At 39.3% G+C, this 26,314-nt stretch overlaps 1 protein-coding gene across 6 annotated transcripts in view; it reads left to right on the forward strand.

Moving 5' to 3' along the window:
• The window catches only part of MEIS2 (Meis homeobox 2), a 190,288-nt gene that overhangs the window by 40,674 nt on the left and 123,300 nt on the right, over window positions 1-26,314 (forward strand). For 3 of the 6 annotated variants that reach the window (XM_074955756.1, XM_074955757.1, XM_074955758.1), the window contains 2 exons: window positions 2,600-2,701; window positions 12,799-12,944. In XM_074955756.1, coding sequence (XP_074811857.1) covers window positions 2,600-2,701; window positions 12,799-12,944 — 248 coding nt within the window. The remainder of the gene's footprint in view (window positions 1-2,599; window positions 2,702-12,798; window positions 12,945-26,314) is intronic. The other 3 variants (XM_074955761.1, XM_074955759.1, XM_074955760.1) reach the window with 1 other exon arrangement.

A 26,314-nucleotide genomic window follows, 5' to 3' on the forward strand; every position in this document is an offset into this window, starting at 1 on the left:
GCAGGCCTTCATTATTTACTGAACCTTATCACGTAAGAGAAAAGCAGCCATGGGTATCAGAAAGCAGCACTGGTAGAAGAGAAAGGGGTGGCTTCCCCACCTCCTTGATTTAGGTTCTTTATAATTTTTGTCATTCAGATGAATCAATTTCTGTGAGAAACTAAGTAAACAGGATTTAAAGAAAAACAGGTTTCTCACCTCTGAGACCTCATTAGAGCCATATAGATCTACTATAAGAGCTGATGTTTCTCATGCCACAAAAATGGGCCAACAAACTTGCTTTTTGTGAGATGAATTCTTTCCCCCAGTCACTCACAGGTATGGAGAAGTTATATGTCTAGCCATGCTATAATACAATACAGAGAGGGCTCATAGTCATATAAGTGGTTTTATCTTGCAGAATGAAAAATGTTTATTGGTAAACTTTAAGGGCTTGCTCCTACTCCCACAGAAGTTTATGGGCTTGAATCTGCACTGCCTTGCAACTTGTATAAGGACTGACACCTCTACAAAGTGGACCAAAGATGGACCAAATGCAAAAGACATGACATGAATGAATGGGCATTCCTGACATAATAAATAATAATAATAATTAATAATCAATACTAAGGGCTGCCGCATAAGCCTCTCAAAGCATTTTTCAGTGGAACTTGTGCTCCTAATTCACTTGGGCACTTTAGAAACCCCTCTACCCGTAGTCACTTAGTGAGTCAATGACAGAGAAGAAAATAGAACCCAGCTGTCTTATACTAGACAATACTGCAACTCCATTGTGATTACTAAGTGCTGTATAAACCACACAAGTGTTTAAAAAGCTGACACAGTAAAATTAAGTAGAAATGTCTTAATATGAAATTGCAGTTTTCTCTTTAATGTCTCAGTGTGAAGTTCCTGTTGCCTCTATTGACTATCAAATCTTAATGTGAAATTATGACAATGAGAACTATGATGAGTTTTTTAAGGGGGACATGGGGGCTGTATAAAGTTGCTTGCAAATGCAGTACATAAATATATACTATGCATTGTCAAGCTGAAAATTGCACGGTTAACCAATTGATAAGCTGCTTTTATAAGTAGTCTTGCAATAAAGAAACAGACTTGACCACTTCTACAGTGATTCCTAGCTGGTGTCAGAACATGACAATTCTGTTGTACTGGGTCAGCAGTGAATACCTCACTCAGATGGTGCAAAGTCAGCTGGTACTTAATTTTTTATCTCCTCAAGAGTGCATTCACTGACTTTATCACTTAGAAGAATGACTCCCTTGCCTAGTGTGATCAAGATCTGCAAATTTGCTGCATCAGCCTATTTAGCCTAGACTGCTACTTGGTTGGTAGGGTTTAGATCTGCTCATATGGCATAGATGTCAGTTCTCTCATAGGCTAGGTGAACCTAGGAAAAGCTTGCCTTTGGGAGCAAACTCACTTTTAGCCCCTTGAAACTTAGGAAAGAGAAATCTCTACAAGTCACCTAGTTTTGTCCACTTGAGGCCCCACTGCGTAACCAACATTGCCCCGTAGGAAGGGGACTAATGGGATTTCTTTTGAAGCCCATGCTTTAATCACATAGAGCGGCCATATGTGACATAAGTCACTCCATTGTCCCAGGCACTGAATACCACCTCTGCTGTGACTCAAAATCACATCTGAGGTTCAGAGATGGCACAGCAGAGCACCAAGTCCCGGAGTGGCTTTGTCATTCCTTGCTTTGAGCCATGAGTTTTTAAATAGACTTAAAATTAAAACAAACCTGTGCCCTACATCCTCTCTTTCTCCCCCTTCTTTTGCCCAGCCTTTCATTTTCCAACCCCAGTTCCCTGAAGGATTTTGTCACAAATCCACGAATTCCTAGTGTTTCCACCAAGTCACGCGTCATTCCTTTGTGCTGGTTTCAGCTGACTACTCAAAGGAGGTCCAGAGCTGAGTACTAGTGGAGGGGGTCAATTGTCTTTTCTCTCCCTCTTGCTTCTGCCACACCTGGCCCCAATAATCCAATACATTTACTGAGCAGCAGGAAGGTGACCTGGTTCTGAGTCTAACCAGCAAAGTGGTTATAAATGTGAGCCAACCAAACCTTGTTGTTCAGTGTTCCTGTATCTGCCAACCTGCTTCTTTTAGCTCGATAGCTTATGTGAATTAAAGAATTCTTAGCTGTATCTCCCCTCACGTCTGAGGCTAGTTCCAAAGTAGTTAATAATGAACAGACACTACATGCTTCTGTTTTTTTAATATTTGTTCTTAAAAGTCTTTAGTTTATTTAACTCATATTTTATCCTACTCTGGTAACCATTTTTAAAATATCTGATATATGTATGCAGTTGAGATATGTATTTTATACTTTATCAATCAGTCTTTTGGAAACATTTTGGGCCTCCTAACCCAGAGTAATTGTGGGCCTGATCCAAAGCCCACCGAAGTCAATGGGCATCTTTCCATTGATTTCAGTGGGCTTTGGATCAGGCCCTAAGTTATTCAGAGTCAAATAGTATACTACTTAGACCACAAAAACAACGTTTAAAGTATAAAGGGTTTAACTTAAACCTACAAAAGCAGAGTGTCAGTGTTCCAACTTAACCCTTCGCATTCTGGCATTTTCCAGACTGCCAACCAAATGAACACTTTAGGAGGAGGTGTATATATATGTCCGCAGCACCCAGAGGGTTAATCCACCCCATTGTGCATAAGTGTTGGAGCTCTTATGGTATGTAAGATCACACAAAGTTTGGAGTTGTTTTGTATTCTTCTTAATATACATTCTCAGGAAGCATCTTCTTTGGTGCTGTTAGGGTATCTGCTGTGAATGTGTATGAAGACTAGTTCTCTTATTTGTATTATGAATTAAATACACATTTGTGTACCATTTATCCATAGAGAGTGCATGGCAAAAGCTTTTATAACTTGTTCCTATTAATGCACGGTTGCCACTTTAAAAACTTTTAATATTCACCCATTCTAAGTTTTTGTTGTAAATCCCAAAAGAGGCTAATTCACTTTATGGGCTCATGGTCTGACAAATGTCCTTTTAATAACTGAAGTATTTGGAGTTTAAGGAGTGGGGGGCGGGGAGGAAATCATCTTTAAGGGGTAAATTTCTATATTACATTTTCAGTCCTAACAGGTTTTTAAAAAATGGTTTAAAAATTGCTCTGAAGCTGAGCTCTTTTATGTGACATTTCAGCTAGTGCAAATTTTTATAGCTGAGTAATAAACCCTTACAAATAGGGGTTTCTAATGGGAACATTGATAGACCACTAACTACAGCAATATTATTGGGCACCAATATAAGAGGGATGACTATTTAAAAACATGGCATTTGTATCCAACTGCTTGTTTATCAGTGTTGTCTAGGAAATGTCATTGAAATGTTCCATTGTTTGAATTTTATAAAAATTGTGGGAAAGATGAAGATGTTCAAAAGCATAATTTTCTTTTGTAAAGAACAGATATATATATTCACCATTATGGAAACTACTTGTATGGTTTCATGAAGAAGAACAGTTTTGAGTATTAGAAATTATCTACTTAAAGATGCATAGAGCACGTCTTTATTTATGCACAACAGCTGCAAATTGTTAAAGTTTAAATATTAATGAGGTAACATTAAACATAATGAGGTAACTTTAGCTACAGGTAGGATTTTAATTGCACTTATTCTGCCCACATTCTTTGATATTACTGATGACAGAGATACTAAGACATCAGAAATAGAAGTTGATAGTTACTTAAAAACAAATAAAGCTTCTTAATTTGTACTGGAGTGAGGTAATTTTATTCATACTAAAACAAAAAATAATAGCCCACTTATAATTGAATATTAACAATATGAACTTGTGAGGGGAGGAGCAGGAGAAAGTAAAATGAACTTTTGAAGAAGAACTGAAAACTTTTTGCAAACAAGTTAGGGCTATTTTTTTGCTTTGAATTCTTTAATGACTTGTTGGTTCAGAAATTGTAGCTAGTATTCTTAACTGCGCTATGAGAATGATACAATTATTACACTAAGGATATAAAAAAGGAGCAATTTAAAGATAAATCCATTTAGGCAGCAGCAGAAGGACATTTTGTGTAACAATATTTAGCATGATTAAAAATTTAAACAGAATAATAGCTATTTACATTCAGTTACTTTAAAGTAATTACTCTAAAGCAGTCAAAATACTTAGACAATAATTTAATAATGTTTTCCTCCAATATAGGTGCCAAAACCTATGCATAAATTTCACAATTTGTGCTGAGAAAAAATACCGAACAGTATAAAAACAAAGTCACTGAGCACTTTCTCTCCACACCAGTGAGTTTCACTTTTGAGGGGAAGAGAATCATAAATCATAATAAACCACAAATATTAATATGTCTCTGTTTAGGACTCGTGCAGTGCCTGTATTTCCATTTGGTTGAACAAGACCAGGGTCTGATCCTGGACTTCTTACTGAAGTCAATTGCAGTTTTGCTTGAATAAGGAGTGTTTAGTAGCAGTTTTGCCAGAGTAAGGAGTGCAAGACCAGGCCATAACTGTGCAAAAGAGACCCACAATTTCAAATGTATTACCTTTGTTAACTTCTCAGGCTAGCTTTTTCCTCAGCTTCAAGGATCTTAATTATAACATTTGCTGGTTCAAAGATTAACATTTAGCATTCCGGGAAAGGCTTTCTGGACACTAGTAACCTGATCAGTATGGTCTTCTTTTGGTCTCTCTCTCTCTCTGGTTCTTTGTATTGAAGGAGAGATGATAGTATCTGGCACATTCCTTGGATGACTTGAAGATAGCAGCCTTCTGTGTTTGGGGCTGAAAGATTGTGAACTCTGTGTTAGCAGAAATGCCACACAGGGGAGGTGAATAGAACATTAAAAAAGCTTTAGCTTTAGGTAGTGCAGTGCAAGCAGAGTTGAATTTGAGAGCTGGGATTTAAGTGGACATTTGTCCCTGCTTTCCTCCTTAATAAAATCTGAGTGTTAACTGTGGATAAGGGCATTTGAGAGATCACTAAAAATGAATCATTAGAGTGCCCAGAAGAGCTTTATTATGATGTACTGTGCAGAACTTTATAATATACTATGTACTTTTATATGTGCTTATCAGATGCATGTATGTGTTACTGAGTATTACAAAAGTAAATTTTGTTCTTTGCTGCAGAGCCAAAGCAATTCATTGCATTAACATAACAAAACTTTTTAAAAATCTAATTTTCTATTGCCCTGTGAGAAAGGACTGTTAAATAGAAACCACAAGCTTCATGACCACAAACATTTTTCTTGTGTATGTATATATTTAATTTGAAAATCCTTGGCACAGAAATACTGACTGACCAAACTGAGTTAAAATCAAAATTACCAGTGTGATATCAGGTTTCAAGATTGACTCCTTATAGGTGGGGCCTAGAAAGGTTTCGTAATTACAGTTTGGTTGTTGGGCAGTGTTCGTAGCAAGCAGATTCATAGGAATGAGCCTCTTCCTGTAACACCACAAGGATGTTGCTGCGGATCTGTTAATCAAAGTAAAAATACTATGGAAAATAATTTTTTAAACTATACTACTATACTAACTTGCCAGATCCAGGGAAAAAAATGCAGCCACATTTACATATGTGTCCATCTGTTTGGTTTTACACTTTATGTCTCCAGCCAGTGGGTGAAGTGGTTTTAATCCAAGCTGCGGTCTGATTTTCCTTCTAACATCATATTTTTATGTGTACATTATTTGTAACTGGACCTACATTTTCTTGACGGTTGCTAGTTCTAAATTGTTCTTTTAAATAATCTCATCTATCTGGCCATGGTAGTTTAAACTGGAGTAAGCAGCAGAGTTCTCCATGGATAATTTTGTTAGTTAGCAGATTGTTACCATCTCAATGTTGCTGAAATCCCTAATCTCAGGTCAGCGTGAAGCTGCAGTGGTTACAATCCTGTTGCCTGATGTGGTGTGAATGGAAGTGCTTTCTGTCAGAAACATGTGGTCTCTTCAGTGGAGAGCCTGCGTAAATCCTGTGTAAATAGAGGGAGGCTAACAAAGGATGAGCCCCTGCAGCTCAGAGCATTTGGAGCCATTTGGGGGCTGAATTTGCTAAATGCTGCTTATACAGCCTGAAAAGTTGAAGAGAAAGGAGCATAAAATCCCTTCTTTTTTCCCTTTCTGCTCATACCCTGGGGGGAGGGTGTTAAGGGCCAGAGAAGCCTGAGGTAAGCCTATGAAGACTGTTTTTTCAGTGCTCTTTTGAGTGTGAAAAAGGTGGCATGGGTCACTGTCCCCTCTTTAATGTCGGAAAACCCACACAGTCAGTAAATGTTGCATGTAAACTAAAGCATTTCTTCTCTCCTCCTGCACTCCATGGCAGTGGGCCATGAACTAGTCACTCGAAAATCACAGAAAAATTTCACTTTAACATGTCCAGACAGTTTAGCACAGCAGGATGGTAAGAGAGATCAGTAATTAGCAGGTTTCCTTACAGTTCCCCATGTCTATATCAGAATATTTTCCCCACCTGATGTGAAAAAATGTTAGATTATAAAGTACTAAACATGAATCTCTCGATTTTTATCCCAGCAAACATAAGCCTTCTCACAAAACAAAAGGCTACACAAATATTTGATCAGCATTTTAGTTTAAACCATAGTCCTTGTGCAACTGTGCATTCACTTCACAAGTAAACATCAGCTTTAAAAGCTGATAGTTGTGAACACCAAAAAGCCCCTGATACTAAATAAAAAAACACCAACCTCTGCTTTTCTCTTAATTTCAAACTTATTTCCAAAAAAAAAAGGAGCCAGGAAAATAATAAAGGGGAAAATATGATAAAAATTAAAGTTCCAGAAGTTATTTCTGAAGGATCTCTTCAACCACCAACTTCAATAGCATATGAAGACAACAGAAAACCTCAAAAATACCTGAAACATCTTTCCCCTCCCTAAAGTAAACAAACTGAATATTTATAACAAATGCCTCACTGAGAGGGATAGAATGTAAAGAACAAAGAAAGACACCCATCCAGGAACAGAAAATATCACATTCAACATCTTTTATTCTCCCTCTTGGGGTGTTCAGTATATCCTTGGGTATTTTGCCATCGACACATGTAACTCTTTTTTGAGTGAGGGTCTCTATATGCATTCCAAACATGGGTACACATGCACGCCATGCGTCAGAGCTGGAAGATTTTCTTAGCAGTGTATATTGACCCACATGTGCGTCATGTGTCCCCTTGTGCTCGCAGCCAAGCGTATAATAGGCCGTGGGGTCAATGCCTCTCCAGTTCCCTCTTACTGCCACATGGCCTCAGATAGAACCCCTGTTCCTTCAAGCTCTTAGCTTGCTAAGAGAGTGATATACTTTCCATTTCCTATATATAGTTGTATATAGCTGTTCTTTTTAGTGTTCTGTAGTTCGACATATGTAATTCCTTCACCCATTGCCAAGTGTCTCAAGGGAGTATATAGTTAACTACAGCCCACAAACAGGGGCTTGTTCCTTACTGAGGGAAACACACTAAAATGCCACTAAGGGAGGAAGAAAGGTGGCTTTGTGATAAAGGCACCACACTGGGACTCAGGAAACCTAAGTTCCATTCCTGCTCTTTGAGTGACTTTCTGGGTGATCTTGTACCAGTCACTGCAGGTTCACATTCTGAAGGGCCCTTAGTTGGGCGCACAGTTAGAAAAATACCTGGATGTTCTTCCCACCATCCTTGGGGGTAAGAGCCAAAAGAAATTGTAGCCCTTGTGCTCTGGAAAGTCCAAGATCCTATTACTTGAGATGCACAAAGAGGTGGGGCTATGTTCACACCCCACCCCCCTTTCATATTGTTTACAGAGCAGGACTAATGCAGCAGGGGAATAAAAATGTACTTCATAAAGATGCATAGTAATGCAGCATCCTAGGAGTTCCCAGAGCCTTCTTACCATGGGCTGCACTTTAAAGGTACCATCTAGTCCATCATTTTACTGTGCCTCAGTTTTCTCATCAGTTAAATGGGGTTAATAATTATTTTTACTCCGCAAGGTGTTGTGAGACAAAACTAATTAACATATACAGGGATGATTAATTTTAAAAAAGCTCTGTAAAAGAGCTGTGATCAACTGAGGCACTCAAGCGAAGAGCCCAGTGGTTTAAACAAGAGTGGGATGTACATGAGGTGCTCTGACAAAGGGGTCCTTGATTCTGGATCTGGTTTTCCTCCTACCGTAGTCACTTACAGCACAGGTTGTGTGACTTCGGAGCATACCATAAGACTCTTCTGGTTTCCCAGGCTTTTTCCATATGACAAGAGATTGGGGTAGTTGGAAGAGGGGCAGTTTGTTTCTGTTGTGGGTTGCTCTTATTGATCTATTGAGATACTTGGTTTATAATAGTTGTACAGCACCCAGAGCTCCATTTATAAATTTAAACAAGTAATGGCAAGTGCAAATGTGTAAGCATATGAATTCCCAAACGTGACTTTCATGCAGAACTCCCCCTCCGTTAAACTACTGGGCCTGAACAATCTCTCAGAGTTTGCATAAAAAACTGCATCTGCACTGCACTACATTATATTATATACACCATTTGTTTTTTCTTTCCAAAACTCACACCTGTTAAAGTAGTTGCATTATTTTTAGTACAATGGTGAATTGTTTTTTCTCCTAGTTGAGGTGTATCCTTTCTCTTTTGTTCAACAATAACATGGCTATCAGCTGCCTTGCCTGATGATGGTGAAACTCAGATGCTGAGGTCTGCAACATATATGGCCAGAAACAGTTTTCTGGCTGCCTTGCTAGTTATGACAGTGGCAATAGAACTGCTTCTGGAGTTTGGACCTGTGGGGTTACCATTTTCCTTAGAGTAACAATTTGGTATCTTTCATGTGCATCAATGAAATTCGAAAATCCTATTCAGATGCCATAGGAACGGCTCTCTAAGCAACATTAACTCCAGTTCTGCCCTATTCCTTCCCTGTGGAGGGGAGAACAGCACAGATTGGGGTGGCAGAATATTATCAGCATAGAGTCTTGTAAGACGTACTGCCAAGGAGAGGGTCGTCAACAGCAGTGTGGTCAGGCAGCCCCTCTGCAGAATTGGAACTGTTAGTTCCCAGTGATCCCTCAGGCCTGTGAACTTTGGGAGCTATGTCCCTAACCTCCAGGATCCCTGTCATTTCCACAAACTCTTCCATTTGAGGGGAGTAACAATGCATACTAGCTCAATGAGGTAACCCTGGATTTATACTGGTGAAACTGAGACCAGATTTTGACCCACTGTCTGTCTCCTTATTCCATAACAGCAAAAAACCATGGGGGCCGATATTCCACTGCCTTTTACACCATGTGCTCTGTTCCCCTCCCGTGGGTGTTACTGAGGGTGCTATGCAGTGCTTAGAATCTAGAATGGGATTGTAAGCAAGTAAGGCACTGTGCCTCTTTCTCCACTGACTTGGACCCTGTGTAGTCATTTACCCCTGTACAAAGAGAATGCAAAACACTATGTTGCACTCTCTCTACAAAGGGGTAAAGGAGTACATGTTGTGCAAGGCAGTGGATTATTGGCCCCACCAGTTTTTGCTGCTATGGAATAAAGAGACAGACAGTGGCTCAAAATCTGGTCTCGGTTTAACCAGTGTAAATCCAGGGCTACTCCACTGAGGTCATATGTATTGTAGCAACTTCCCAACATTTGAGGCTTGATTCTACCATTCTTATGCATGTTGCCTAGTACCTTGGTATGTGAGTGGTCAAATCAGTGGGACCAATCATGCACTAAGGATGGTGGAACTGGACCCTCAAATGATTAAAATGTGGTTCCTTTTTATAAACAGTATTTCAAATGCAATTAATCTGGTCTGAGATAGGATTTAAAGGATCTAAAATCTGTTTCTGATCTCATCAGTGATGATGTAACTCCTTTGAGTTCACCAGAGTTACTCCTGATTTACACTAGTGTAACTGAAACCAGAATCAATATCTAAGAAGTAGATATTCCATTCTGAATGTAGTAGCCATTTAAGTGTCGTGTTTGCTAATGTGGGTAGCCCCACCGAACACAGAGCAGTAAGGATTTGCAGGACTGACCCCTTAGTTTGCACATAATGCCCAGTTGTTGGTTTGTCTGTGGGATTTTTTTCCCCTCCGTAACTCAGTTATCTAGGAACACAAATCTTACAATGAGTTTTCATCTACTGATGTAATTTGGAGGTGCTATACTTAAATTTCCTTTCATGGGGTGAGGCAAGAGATTAAGGAAACATTGTCTCTCATCACTTATACCATTGATTAGGTGGAAAAGGCATTGCAGACTTTAGCTGAACTTTCATCTCCTGCACTATTATTTGCCTTTTAAAAAAAGGATAGTCACAACCTCTCCAAAAGGTCTAAATGATGCTTTAAGACTATTGGTGATTTCAGCTGTTTAAACACAAACACACACACACACACACACACACACACATATGCCCATGTATGTCTACAGAGGCATAGGGATCATTTATATATTTGTATATACAGTGTGCATATGTCTCTGTACTAAGAAAGGGACAGAGAGACTGAAGGAAAGAAGATTTTATATCTACATGCAGTATGTGCATACACACCTAGCATTTACATAGGGAGACAAAGATATCTTTACCTAGATGATAGACAAACAGACTGACTGACTTCAAACTTGCACTTTCAGTGTGGATATTCCCCCCACCCCCACCGCCGCATGTCCGGGTACTGCTTTTCAAAACTGCCTGAGGCTACAGTACAGCACCTCAGATCCCCAAGGCCCATTGCCTGGCTCCTAATAGCCACTCTCCATCTGTGTCACATGAACAGCTGATGAGATAGCTCCAGTGTCTGTATTTTGGAGAGCACATCCACCCAGGTTAAAATGCTGGGGTTGCCAAGGAGCAGTCAGAAGCCATTAGTGTTTGTGAGAATTTGCCTTGCAGCAGTTCCTTGGCATAGTGGAAAGGGGGTGTGTGTGTGTACACGCACACGAGGGGTATGGGTAGGGGTGGGAGACATGGGGACAGCCTGGTAGGAAGGAGTTCATTCTGAATAACCACCATTTCTCAAAAGTAATTGGTTTGTAACACTGTATAGGACCAGGCATCATTTCTTTTGATTATTTTTGCACCCATTTGACTCACCTTTACTTTATCACTAACAGAAGCCAACAAAAAAGAGAGCCGCGACTTCAGGGTCTTGCTCTGGTGTTTGGGCAGATGGAAGGGAGCTGCTCTGCCTTGGGGCAGGGTGGTTGTAATGAAGTGGCCTGTCAGTCTGTAAATAGTGAGGGTCATCTCTTCCATGTGATGGAGGGTATCACATTGCAGTGAAAATGGAAATGTCAATAAAATTAATCTGCCAGCTCTTTGCTGTGGCTTTTCCATTTCTCTGGTCCAGGAGGGTTGTGGGGTTGTTGTTTCTTTTTTTGCAAGGGGAGGTGGTGGAAGAAGGGTGAGGGGACACACGGGAAATAGATGAAGCTGAAATAAAAGTTTTGAAGTAAATGGTCTATATGTAGCAGTAATGTATTTGTTTTAGTAGCACTAAAGAGCTAGAAGAGGCTATAGGAATTAGCTCGTGGATCTATAGCATTCCTCAGGAAGCTATGGAGCGTCTAGCTCAGGCTACATTGAGCACAGAGTTTATTGTTTTAGGCTTTCTTGGACAAGGTTTTTACTTAGCATGGGATTTATGGCATTTACTGCTAATGAATGTCTATTCTTAAATTACAAAAACCACCGTCTCAGCGCAATTCCCAGATGTCCTTCCAGGACCTCGGCTTCTTAAACACCAGCAGGGAGCATAAACTCTCCACTTCTCTGTTTTCCTCTTTCGTGTGGCTCCAGGCTAATGATGTGTAAGGAAAACATAGCAATCTATAAAGTCTCAGTGCTGTCCCAGTATTCTTCATTTATTTTGCATTTGATTATGCCACAAGTCGGATCTTGTTTCTTTCCTTTTTTAAAAGTTATTAGTTCAAATATTAATGTAGGAATATGGCATATATTGCTGCTCTTGATTGATGCCTTCCCAAAAACAGGAAGACGTGCTCGTATGAATTTTAAGAAAGTAGGGGTCCTGCAATGCCTTGCCAGAAGAGTTTTTCAGATACATAATTTAGATGCCCTCCAGGCAGGCTTTCAAGGCATTTTTGCTGGAGGGCAAGAAAAAATAACTATGACTGTTAAAAGTAAATGATTTTTGCTAATGCACAATTAATGCCAGGGAAAAGCACAGAAGAGAAAGATGTTGATGGAAAGTTCTGATTAAGTGAGCACCCTACCTTGATGTGCATTTTTTTTTAATGATAATGATCACTGATGCAGAGATGTAGAAGTTTTCATGTCATGCAAATGCTATGTGCAGGATCATATATGGTGTGTGTGTGTAGGGAGGTGATAGTTATGGGGAGGGGCTGATCTGACAGCACCTATGCAGAAGGCCTAGAACATATAGACTACAGAACATCTAAGCTGAATATATACAGTATGTATTCAGTAGGGTTGTAGGCATGCATTTACAGTGAATAGGGTTTCTTGTGGCAGGTTTTCCCACATTGAATCCTGTAATTGACAAAGAGCTATTGCACTATGTCAAGCACATAATTATAATTGAATTAATGATATGTGCTTGTGTGAGACACAAAATTAGTATTTGGAGAGACATGGTTTCTAATTTTTACATATTTGTATCAGCAATCCTATTTAATGAGAAAATGTATGTGCCTGATGTTCTATCAAATCAAAATAAAGCTGCATTAGTTTCCCAATAATTAACGATACCTTTTAGTTTATATGTTTTGTTTATTATGTCTCCTTCCCCTTATTTTGTTCGTTCTTTTAGGGGATGGTTTAGACAACAGCGTAGCCTCACCTGGTACAGGGGACGATGATGATCCAGACAAGGACAAAAAGCGTCAGAAGAAAAGAGGCATTTTCCCCAAAGTAGCTACAAATATCATGAGAGCGTGGCTTTTCCAGCATCTCACAGTAAGTGGAGACCAAAAGAATAAAAACATAAAGAATAGATTTTTGTTCACATGCCTGATGAGGTTTATTCATTATTATTAGAAATCAATTGTCCCCATAATTTTCGGGAAGATAGTAGGGATCAATGATCACTTTTATTTTTTCTAGAAGCTTATTTATTTATTTATTTTATTTATTTCAGTCTAGTAATCATGACAAGTGGAATATACATCATAAGATGTGAGCATGAAACAACACTAGAGCAGAAGGCAGCCATTTTTTGTTTACATTCCAGTAATGAGAACTGTTCAAAATATTGTTAAGATGAAAAGGGGTTTCTACAGTTAGAATATAGTATATATATGAGGACACTAATAAGGGGGTTGAGTAACTCTACCCTCTGGATTTTGTTATTGTTGGCCTCTGTTTACAACAAACCTCACATGTTTTAGAAGGAAAGTAATATTCTCCAATGCAGGTATTTCAACAAACATCGCAGGATGCTAGAGAAGTCATGAAGCAGCTTGCAAACTTGTCATGTGTTAGTTTACATGAGAAATATAGATGGTTTATTGGTTCTCTAATTCCTCCGTTCTGTAAAACAGAGATTAAAACACCTTTTTTAGCTGTTATTCAAGTCCATTATCTTAAAAGCTAGCCCTATTCTCTTCTGGGGGAAAGAGATTAAATATGTGAAAAAGCAACACTTTTAGTAACACTCTAGCTTTATGCTCCTGTTTGCAACTGGTTTTATGTGTTGGTGTTCTGTTGACTATTACAGCTTCACTTAAACATCAAAATACATTTTTACAGAAGAACTGGTAACTCTCCTATAGTTTACTATTCAGATGGAAATGCTAGAAAATGGTAAAATGATCACTGATGATTATTATTATTGATTTTTTTTCACCCCTTCCTATAAAATTGTTTCTCACCTATTCTGTCTGGCCTAATGGTTAAAAAGATAATAGCATGGTTAACTAACTCACATAAGAGCTTCTTTGTGAATACCAAAGTTATACAGTTCCATAGTGGTTGACATTAGTTACTGTGTCTTGATTCCAGGACAAGGTACCCCTTTTATTTATGGTGGTGACTACTGAACTGCTCTGCTGGTAGAACAGCTAATGGGGGGCGGGGGCGGGGTGGGGGAGGAGAGAGCAATAGATCCACATTTCTAAACCATCATTTTGATGTAAGGACATTAGTAGCAAACTAAGGTGCATTGATCTGGCCTGTGGGGTCAGGATTAGCTAGAATAGCCAGTGTCTCTGCTGGAGTAGTGGTTATTCTTGCCTTCCAGCTATGGCCATTTCAAAGGTCAGGTGCCCTGTACCCACTTGGCTCAGAGGAATTAGACAGAACATGAGTCTCTGGGCTGATTACTTAACCAAAGACAAAATAATGAGTCCTAAGCAAATACTGACTAATTGAAAGGGCTGTAAATCCATTACATATTGGTCAGGGATAATCAGGAGTATTTAATCACTTTTATCTATTCAGGAGCACTGAAGCTGCAACAGCAAAGCCCTGAACCTTGCCATGTGCTTATTATTCTCATCATTATCAAAATTACTTCACAGCTGTTCTTTGCTACATCACCTCAGCTGGAGATTTACTAACCTGTAAAATGTTTTTAATTTGGAATTCGAGTGAGTGTGAAGGGAGGGAGTTTCATTTTTAGCTGGAGAATATGGCTACTGAAACAGCAAGGGGAAACAGCTAAAACCACCGGCCACAAATAATCCATTTTCTTTCACACAAGCTTGCATGTTCATTTCCTTAACTCTTACCAAAGTTTTCAATTTCTTGGTTTTTTTACCCCTGCTTCCTTTCTTTCTTGTGTGCGCATTGAAAGCATTCAACACATGCTTACTAAACAATCAGCTATCTCTCGCTTATCTTGAGAAAAATCCTCACGGTTTTGCTTTTTGGAAATCCACCCCCTCCATTCTCTGCCACCTCCTTCGCCCCAGATGAATTGAGGAAGTTCAGCAGCTTTGATGAGGATGTTCCTGGAGGAAGGAGGAAAAAAAAACACACCCCAAACCAAAAAACCTTTTACCTTCCAGGCTTTAATGAGTTTGCATGTGCTGAAAGATTTACTGTGCTGTAATTCTCAGACCTGAGAACTGATAATGGAGACCCCTGACTAGTGCAATGTAAATTCAGAAAGATTTTTGCCATAAATGCATGCAGCGAAGGAAGAGAAATCTTTTTTCTAAATATCCCTCACTTTTTCTCAGATTAGCTTGTCCATTCAAAGTGGGTCGCCAGCTCTATCGCAAAGGGAATCTATGATGTATAAATTATTGTTTCAAGTAAATTTCTTTACAAAAGGAGTCCATGATTCAATATACATTCCTTCATTACTACTCTAACCTTATTTCAAATTGGTTTGTCCCTCTTTTGTGCTGTATGACCTGTTCTTGTATTACAATAATCCCCTGATATACCCTTCTTTCTTTCTTTCTTTCTTTCTTTCTTTCTTTCTTTCTTTCTTTCTTTCTTTCTTTCTTTCTTTCTTTCTTTCTTTCTTTCTTTCTTTAAAGAAACTAATTGAATTATCTCATTATTTTAATTTGTTAAGCAAATGTATTTTACATCTCAGGATGTGTTCTTAAAGAAGGGGCTGCTTAGGCTTTGCCCCTTGAATGGGACATTGGTGCATTTTGACATTCATGCATTCATTAAGGAAAGGAACATAAAAGAACTCTGGTTGTATTTTTTTTTTCAAACACCCAACCAGCGTGGAGCAACTTTTTCCATAAACCACAGGGGTCTCGCTACATATGTTCTCAACTGCAAGCCATTGTCACCTAGTCTGAATACCTCAAGAGGACAAATAAAAAACTAAAGGCCAACTGTAGCAATTGTTAGCTGTTAGTCTCAATATGATGAAAATCATTAACCTTTGGTTTTCCTGGAAGAAGAAGCAACTCCAGTCTATCTCTTACAGCATTGACTAAGCTCCCAAATTCCTTTAGACTGTCAAATGCAGTGGGAGAGTAATTCAGTTCTAACTAACTGTATTCATTTATTACCTTTCTTTAAAGAAAATGTTACCTTTTTTCTTTATGAAATATTCAGTTATTTTACAGTCCCCTAAGATAACCTAATTTAAAAATTGAGTAGCTTCTTCATACAAGCTTGAGTGACTTTTTGAAAAGAGGCAGGTGCTTGAACTCTCGTGTAGAATTAATGTATCCCGCAGACTGTGGCTTTCAAAGTTGTCTTCATACCTTGTCACCTTTTCCATTTTGCAGGAACTTTAATTATATTAGAAATAAGATACACGCACATGTTTTTGTTGATGGAAATAAAATGCAAGGAATAGAAATTTCTGTCATTTCCCAGTTCAGTTATTGGGATCTGTCTTACATTTGGAATTACAACGGGACAGGAAGATGAAAAGATCTGAGGATAAATTGGTTGGAAATGTGTATGCTTTTTCTGGATAATGTCCAGTGTTTGAGAAAGTAAAGGAAATCCTAGTGTGGTAGAATAAGCTTTTCAATAGTACATAAAGATTATGATATCAGAAAGGTAAACCTGACATTAAGGCTGTTTTTATTTGACTTCAAAGATAGTTAAAGAAAAGAAACAGCAAGAATCTGACCCAAGCCGGGAGTTTATTCATAGCTTTGGAAAGCTCCTTTTCCTCCATGCCAAGGAGCCCTTAGTACACTCAATTAGCCTCTCAGACATCTCGCTTTCCTCCCTCAAGTGCTCCCTATTTGCCCTGCAAAGAACATATTTGATCATGGAATGAAAACAGGAAGTGCTCAGACACAAAGACACCCCTTGCTCACATCAATTTTGAGCTAAAGGTTTTCTTATTAGCAACCATTGGGGAAAAAAAAAACAGTGCTGTAGTTTAAAAGGGTAGAGGACTTTGAAAAATACATGTACATAATCAGAATTGAATGTAGTCATAAAGGAAGTAATTACATTGTTCCATGGTCTTGTACCTTTTGTAATTCATCCTTTGCTTCAGCAAAGAGAATGAAGAACTACACTTTTAGTCCATCCACTATGCTCATTTTTTCCCTCTGGTGTAGTGCTGGTAAAACAGACAATAGTTATGTTTGTTACACTTATCTGGAGTGATCCCTTTTGTTCAAGTTTTAATTTGCTATTGTTCCTTTTGTTCAAACCTATAAATGTGTATTTTAATTAAAAGTATATATTTGTCTTTGGTACAAAAATACCATCTTTAGTATCCACACTAAAAAATTCCTTTTGTGAATCATTGGGTCACATTCTCAGCTGATATAAATTGGCATAGCTCAACTGAAGTTAATGGAACTATGCAGCTTTAAATAGGCTCTGGCCTATGATATCTTTTAAAAACAGTATCAAATAAATCAGACTAAAATGATGTCTAGAATAAAAGAACTGATATTATGGGAAAAACACATTCATTCCCTCCAAATAGTTAACTTGTCGAGTTTGTGGGCCAAATTCAGGTCACATCTACTGCAGAGTAAATCCATTCACTTCAGCTGATTTAGCCTGGATTTATGTTGATGTACCTGAGATTACACCCTGGCCCATATCTTGTTTAAATGAGTACATCACCTAGCCACTTGTACAAGTGTCTCCATGGATCCGATGAAGTGAGCTGTAGCTCACGAAAGCTTATGCTCAGATAAATTGGTTAGTCTCTAAGGTGCCACAAGTCCTCCTTTTCTTTTTACGAATACAGACTAACATGGCTGCTACTCTGAAACCTGTCATGGAGACTCTGTATGTATTAGACATTTTCACTACACTTGGTCTTAGAGCAGAAGACCTCTGAGCAAAGCCAGCTTTAGCACTTTTGAGTAAGCCTGAAAAGCAAACATTCACTCTCCCCCATTCATAACTGGCTCCCATTCATCATGATCATATCACTTTGCAGAGGATCGGTGAGTGAGGATTTTGAGGAGGAATAACAAGATAATTCTTTGGGGCACCCCAAATTAACCACACTCCAGTTATAGAAAAAGGTGGCGAAGCAACTTCAATACACCACCAGGCCCCTGCTGTAGAAGTGCCTCCCAGCTCTATGTGCTGGACTCTGAACATAGTTGTTAACTTAATACAAAAAACTGAGAGACATTTGTTCAAATAAATTAGGGATCTTGGGGCTGTGAGGGCCAAGACCAAGACAATGGAGAGACCAAGACAATGGAGATCTGCTGAATTTGAGTACTTGTGCAGGATGAAATTGTGACCTTTCCTTTACATCCAGGCAGGAGAGTAAGGAGTGTAAGATGTTCCTTTACTCTGCTGTGCAGACTACCTGCATCTGTGATCATGGAGCAGGAAGGCTAGCCGTCTCAATGGGGCTGATACACCTGTGCAGGTGGGCAGGGCGTGGGAGGAATGTCAGAGTCACAATCTGACTCCAGTTCTGCTCCTGGGGCAGCACAACTATGCACAATACACCTCACGAGGCTTGTGGCAAAGCCGCAGTTTAATCTAGATTGCTTTCCAAACATTAATTAAGGAGTTACTATCGTCCTCCATGAGATATTATTGTCCCACTTTACAGACAGGTAAACTTTTGGTTGGGAAAGTTAAGCGACTTGTCCAAAGCCCTTGAGAAAATCTGTGTCAGAACTGGATTAGAATATAGAACTCTTGCTCTTAGTCCTGTGCTTAGGCCACTAGACCATGCTGCCTCACATACTGTTGTGCCGTGCTTATTTGTGTCCAGAGATCACTCTGGCTGTTCAGCAAAGGAGCTGGTTCAGCTGTAGGCAGCTGGATAGGAGGGAGCTTGCAGCTGTTCTTATTTATCTTTGTTTTTATTATTATTTAACTTTATTATTTATTGTTGTTATTATTTGTATTACCGGAATGCCTAGGGGCATTGGGGCCCCACTTGTACATCTACATAGTGAGAGTCAGTGTTTGACCTAGTGTCATCAGTAGCAGCCTGAACAGACTAAAGCTGGGAACCCCCCAAAATGATGGTGTCTGTGGCCCTGGGTCTCATGGCCCCAAGAGATCAGTGCTGGGTAGATGTAGGGGGGAGATAGTAAATAGCTTGTGATCCTTAGGAAAAACCAGGGCATCAGCTTCAACCTTAGTGATTGATTGATGTTAGTTAACATTTCCAAGGCTATCTTCTCCAAAGAAAAGAACTAGAAATATTTGTTTGTTTTCAAAATGGAAACTAAGATTGGCCCTGACATTTCTACAGCCACTCTATCCCTTCCAGAAATGGGGACACAGGGTCATAGGGTTTGAGACCCTCAAAAGCCAGCTCTGACTCTGAGTGGTTAATCTAATCATTGTTACATAGACATCTGTTCACTCAAAAATTGAGGCTTTTGTGATGCAATGATCCATCTATTTAGTACTACAGCTCTAGTAATTGAATTAAGAAAAAAACATATTTTTGTTAGATTATGTATTATAAAGAAGCCCAACCCTCTTGCACCAGCAGAGAGAGAGAGAGAGAGAGAGAGAGAGACAGTTAAGCGCTGCATTGTTTTCTGCTAGCTGGAGGAAAACATCTGTGAATTGTTTGAACTGAACCTTACCAGGGACTCTCTGAATCTGTGTCATCTCTGTTTAATTTCAGGAAATGATGTCACAGAGCATTAAATAACAATGCTATGTGATATATTTTTACTTGTGCATGATGTCCTAAGCATTTCTGTTACACAGCAGTGTTTTGAATTAACTGTAAGCTTGCACTTTAAAAAAATGTATTCCATAATGCTTTTTTGGATGAGTGTGGGGATGGTCAGTGTTTTAGGGGGTCACCAAGGTTCAGGGCTGTTTAAGGGCTGTAGGGCCATTTGTCATGTGCTTATTTGTACTTGGGGCTGGATGTCAGCACTCTCATCACCCATGGCAACCTCCAGGACTGTTGGTTTGTTACAAAGCATGTCTGTGGAAGAAAAACTAAATGTTCTAAACCTATCAGTCAAAAGAGCTATTAGATAGTTATAGTAGAGGCCTGCATACTGTAGCTTCTGCCTTTATCAAACTTTCTGCACACCCCCTTCTTCTGTAAAGAATAGAGGACATAAGTCAATTCTGTCTGCCATCTGTCGTCTTTTTAGCTGTTCCTCAAATTAAAGAGACAGTCCAAAATTTAAATAATCTGATAGAGTCATAGAAGCCTTGTGTCTATGTTGTTACCTTTGCATTTGATTTTTTGTTTTTTGTGTCATTCGGGGAGCAAATCTTTATTGCCCTTCTCTGAAGGTAAAATATGTCCTGTGTTTCTGTTTTAAAAATAATATTCTCAGAAATGTGTTTGCAGTATCATAGAGTTGTTATCGAATACAATTCTAAGTATATATAGGGTGAAATGAACACACACACACACAAATATATCAAATCAGGCTTTCTTCAGAGAATTCTGCAGGGGTCAAGGAGATGGAATGCACTGCCCCTCAACCCATAGTCAGGTTGTAGGGCTGCAGAGGACCCCTTCTACAGCCTCTACGAGGGTGATTTGGGGTATTGCGTTTACATAATAGAACTTTTCCAGGCTTGCCGCAATAGCTCCCTACACACCAGTCTATTTGGTGTCAGCTTGCTGCCCCCCACCTCTCTAGTACGGTGCAGTAGCCTCACTGCTGCCATTCTGTCTGTGTCTATCCTCTTCCTCATGTATGGACAACATGAGACTTAAGTAGTACAGAGAGCCTTGCCCTGGCCCTCTTCTGCTGGGCGAATTTCACCCATGCGGCATCTGAGGTAGTCCTCTGCCATACCATCAGCCAATAGATTTTAGAACCCACTCGATGGCTAGATTTGGGAAACAAATTTTATTTCCCAATTTAATATTTTATATGTTATTTTCAAGCAAGGCATTACTAACTGAGAACAGATAGCAACTAAAACCACTGGTACTTGGTACCACTGATTAAAATAGCTCAATGGAGCAAGCTAGAGGTAGTGAGCTAGCAAAAGATATGAAGAGCCAGTGGTGTTTTCTGGTTGTTATCGTCAGATTACAAAAGCCTTGTAAAACCAGAAATCCAGGAATTAATTGAAAAGGAGAGAGGAAAGAATGTGAAGGTCCCAGGGTTCATGCAGTGAATTCCCTAAAATAACTGTAAAAATGAGAAGTAACCACAAGAATTCACTGAGGTAGAGTTGACGCTTTGAGGATTGTAAAGTAAAAGGGATTGAATTAAGGCATATGCAAATATGCATAGCCAGCTGTTTAAAAACTCCAAGAATGTTGCACTATTAAATGCTGTGCAATGCAATCTCTGAATATTCAGATCACAATGGAACACAGGTCAAAGATCATCTGAATATCTTAAAATTCCATTACTTACAATACTTTACAATACTTTGCAATAGGATATTCACAGATCCTTCTTTTTCCTTTCTCACACTGTGTATTTTTTTCTTTTTATGGAAAAATTGTTGCAGTTGTTTGTGTAAAATGATACTGCCCCTCAGTTTTACCTTAGACCAGGTTTATTTAAAACCATCTTTTCAAGATCTCTGAACAGAGTAATTGTTTTTAAGGAATAATTTTCTATAAAATTAGAGCTATATTGTAAAGAGTGTGCATTTCTGCAGCCCTGCTTGCACCATGCCGACATGACTATGAAATGGAGATGTCTAGTTTCATTTCTGTCTAATGAAATGAGTAGTTTATGGCAGACAACATTACTTTTGGTTTCATGGAGTTTGCCTTAAGTTACACTCAGAATACCAATGTATTACATATTTCAAAGTTGATTGTCAGCAGCTGTTTACAGTAACCAAAGCAATCACTGGCACCTTTAAAGATTTATTATTGTCTTAAAACATAATAGCAATACAGTTTTCATGCTTTTACATGTACTATTTTTATTTTTAACTGCTAGTCCCAAATCTGCCAGAATTAATTTAAATTGTTTTATCTAATAGTGGATGATAGGTTGTCAAGTCACTGTATAATGGCATAAAGATACTTTTTAAAATCTTGGTTTTATCTTTTTATTATGGTATTTCAAAGCAAATATTTGTAGCATTTGACTACTTTGTCCATAAAATGTTTAACACCTCATGACATGCTTTTACAGCCCCAGTACACTGAATCAGAGTTTGAATTTAGTAAAAAATCAACTAAAATTTTAGTTTGCTATAAAAAATATCTGTATGTATTTATTTGCTTGGTTCCATAGAAATGTAACTATTGTGTGGATTACTTTCTGCTTGGATTGAAGTACATTTCAAAGTGGTAGCTGAATATTCTAAAGTGGAAACTATATTTGCCTAAGTCGCACAGCAGTGGCAAATCTGCTGTTCACTTTTTTACTGCACAAATAGAGTAGATATTTTGTGAGATGACAAACTACTCAAGGGTACTTTGAATCATGTTATACTAATATAAAAGACATTTCAACAGAGGTGATATATGCTGCATAATTACCCAATGTTATATGAAGTGACACAAGTCTTTGTAAAAACAGCTTCCCTTTTTCTCCCTAGTAAAGGCAAAAATGTAGGTTTAATTTCTCTGTACTAAAATATTTGCAGACAATTCACAAATTAATGCCTAACCATATCTATCCTTTTGGTCGTGATGTAATTTTTAAGGGATCCATAAATATGAGCTCTAATACAGAAACAGGATAACATGGGAGATAAGACAGTGAGGTCATAATGAGTCAGTGCACTCAGTTTTGCCTCCTAATAACCCCCAAAGTTATGATTACTTCAAAATAGCCATTATCCATAAGGTATATTATTATATATTTGTAAGAACATCAATCCCTGCCCATCTGGTTCTGGAATTACCAGCTTCTTTAGTGAATAGGCAGGGTATCATGTCCCCCTCTAGTGGCTAGACCACAGAGTACAGCTACCAGGGAGACAGTGTGGCTGAGAGTCTAGTGCACTGGACTGGGATTCAGGAGAGTTGGGTTCTTTTTCCTGTTTCTGCTGGTGACCTTGCTTTGGTATAAAAGAGGGATAATGATACTGACCTCCTTTAAGATGCTTTGAGATCTGTGGACGAAAAGCACTAAATAAGAGCTAGGTATTGCTAACAGTAGCTTGGTTGTTATAGACCTTTGCTATTGCTGGGTGCATCCTTGCTGATGAACAAGTCTTTGTAAAGCAGAGGTCTGTACAGGGATTTGAATAGTGGTAGACCTCAAAAGCTCAGAATGAACTACCCCGACTGGGAGAGTATGTAATATACTGGTTAAGTGTCTTGTGTTCTCTCTAGTCTACACTTAAGATAATAGCCTTTCCTCAGTAGTAGGCGCTTTAGCCCAAGTGGTAGAGGCCTGTGCCCTTCGTTTAAGAAGGTCTCAGGTTCTGTTCTTGCTGATGACCTATGAGTGGGGTTGTTGCATGCCAATGGTATCCAGTACTCCTCAGCTGTACTAAGAGGTTCTGAGATTACCCAGGTAAGAAGTCAAACTACCATGGGCATAAATCTTTCCCCAGTATGAGTGGGGCTTCTGTTGGCATGAGGGGAAAAGACAGGCTAAAACCAGCAACAAACGGACAAAACACTGGGCTTCAAAGAGCCGTCAGCTGTTTCTCCTCCTCCTCACTAGCCATGGGAGTTTCCTAAAGTGAAGCAGGGCCTTTGACAACTTTCCTACCCCTGCTGGTCCTTTGCTGTCTCTTTTGCTGCATCCAGCTGCTTCCCACCTGTTCTTTCCCCAGTGTTTGATTGGCTTGGAGAAGGAGGGGAAAGTGGGAGACAGCAGGGTGCACCAGAGGGAAGAGCAATCGACAAGCAGGAGTTAGAAAGCTGCCAAAGCCTCCATTTCACTTCAGGGAAGTCCCATGGCTACTGGGGAGCAGGGAAAGGCAGTTGTGGGCTCTTATGAAGCCTACCTTTGTGTCTGTTGCCCCTCTAGTGCCAGAGCAGCCAGCCATAGGATAGTCCACGAGGGAGGCTAATCCTAGGCAAGGGTGTAGGAGATGAAAGATTCTGTTGCCATTTGCTTGCATAAGGACATGGAAGGGGTGATAGCTGAGGGGCAGAGACAGCAGGGGTGTGAAGAAAGTGGCATGGATATTTAGAATGGGTGGCAAAAGGGGTTGTGTATATAAAAGGGGTCATTCCCACATTGCATAGGCCCTAGTTTGAATGTGTGTTTCCAGGCCCTGCTGAATATTGTTAAGCCCCTAAAGGGTGCTTTGTAATTCCAGTCAGAAAGGTTTCAGAGTAGCAGCCGTGTTAGTCTGTATTCGCAAAAAGAAAAGGAGTACTTGTGGCACCTTAGAGACTAAGCAATTTATTTGAGCATGAGCTTTCGTGAGCTACAGCTCACTTCATCGGGATGTCCCTTCTGAATAAATTATTTAAGTGATGAAACCCAGACAAATTTGAAAATAAGCTATTTATTGGGAACAGGCAAGAAGGGGAAAAAATGAAATGTATTTACTCCCCGCCACCAGTTACTGCTGCAAAGGAATGTTCCATGTGCTCTCAGTTTCTCTCTCCGCCTCCTTTCAGAGCTGTTTGCACATGAAGCTTTTACTATATGAGGTAACATCTTTTAGAAGACAGAGGTGCTTCGAATGTTGGTGTGTCCTTTGCAGTGGTTGGTGGGATGGGCTTCTGTGCTTTAGAAGGATCACAATCAACCTATATTGTTTTACATAATGTACCTACTACATCTCAGGCTTAGACAAGGAGCTTTGTATGTGTGTGTTGCATGCTGTTCACTAAATGCCAAGCAAACACTTCACAGACCAGAAGAAAATCCCACTGCTTAGTGTGCATCTATGCAGGGCCTTTACAGACAATTCACGACTATAATTAATCTTAGCTGTCCTGGCTTCGTGAAACCTGAACTTGTATCCCATAGCACTCTTGGATGCAAACAAACTTCAAAGAAAACAAAGCCACAGTCTCCCCTTTTTTCCAAGCATTTAGAGAGAAATAATGTTTGTAAAGGGGATTAAATCCCACTATTCAAAAACCTATATGTGATGCGGGGGGAAGGATAAAACCAAACACAAACAAACAAACAAACAAGCAAGACCGCAATGCTTTTCCAGCATGGTTGTGAATAAATGTAACTCTAGAACTACTAAACCATGCCAAGTGTGGCTTCCTGATATCTGAATCCAATTCAAGACACTAGCTGAAAATAGGTGATATTGTAACCCCCCTCCTCCCCATTTCACTATAATACTCTGCTTTCTCCAGAACTAGAGCTGCAGCAAACTTTTTGCTGGGATTGCAAACTCTTTCAACCAAGCCTTTGAGACTCATGAGCGTTCTACTCTTTGCCCTCTAGGCTTGCTCTGTGAGGAGTTACCAAGCTAGCCTAAAAAAGAGGCCAAATATCAGACAACTGAGCTGGTGGGAAATTCAAACTGTTCTAAGCGAAGAAGTCAATAAGCTGCTGTAATGAAAGGTAATGTTCAGAGTGAGATCACTGTGTTATGATCTCATGCTGAACATCGGGTTTGGTTTATTTCGTGATGATTATGAAAGTAGCCTGAGGCCAGACTAGTGAGTGCCTGTGAGAAAGACTATAGAAGGGAAGAGAGAGGATGTTTGGAGAACTAGGGGTTTCAGAGCACTTATTCCTAAAAAATGGAAGGAAGACTGAAAGAGGATGAGCATATGAACTGAGCCCCTATACAGATCTTTAAATGTCCCTCCTTCCCAAAATTTGAGATTTGGAGACACAGAGAGAAGGTATGTGGAATGAATCTGTGAATAATTGAAGGGAGAGGAATGATGTAGGGTGGAATAAGGAGGTATAACTAAGAATAACGGCATAAATGAAAAAACCTACATTTAGGCGGAATACCAGAAAAATGTATTAACATTGAGATTTTTAAGGCTGTAGGATAATCTGCAAAGGAACATTGGGGAAGTGCTTTTTGCAGAGAACTTTTAAGACTAGACTGCACGAAATAGACAAAATACAGTTCAGTGTGATCCTGCATTGCTGGGGTAGGAATAATCCTGCTATGCCTGAATATCTCATCTACCTCTCACTCTTTGTTACTAATGAAACATTGACAAAATAACCTTAAAAACTAGAGCCTGGGTCACAATGAAACCTATGACCTACCAAAGTCACCTCATTTTAAGTTTGGCTTTTTTATATTGCATTTATTCATTTTTGGATTTTCAACATTACACTTATTCCAGTTGGCTCTGTATGCATGTGCAGAAAGTCTTACTTTCTATGCAAAATTCGTTGACCAAAGTCAAAATATAATGGCTTCAATCCCCTAAATTAAGATGTAAATATAACAAATATACCACAACACTATCACCTCAGGCTAAGGCTTGAGTAAACAGCTGGAAATTACACTGTGCACTGAAGGTCAACAGACTAGGGCTCTGTCAGACCAACGAGGGAAGCAAGGCACTGAAAACACTTTGCTCCCAGACATCCATGTGTGTGGACCATCAGACACATCAGCTGATCTCAATTGTCCCAATG

This window comes from Natator depressus, chromosome 6, assembly GCF_965152275.1.
Source record: "Natator depressus isolate rNatDep1 chromosome 6, rNatDep2.hap1, whole genome shotgun sequence".
NCBI lineage: Eukaryota > Metazoa > Chordata > Testudines > Cheloniidae > Natator > Natator depressus.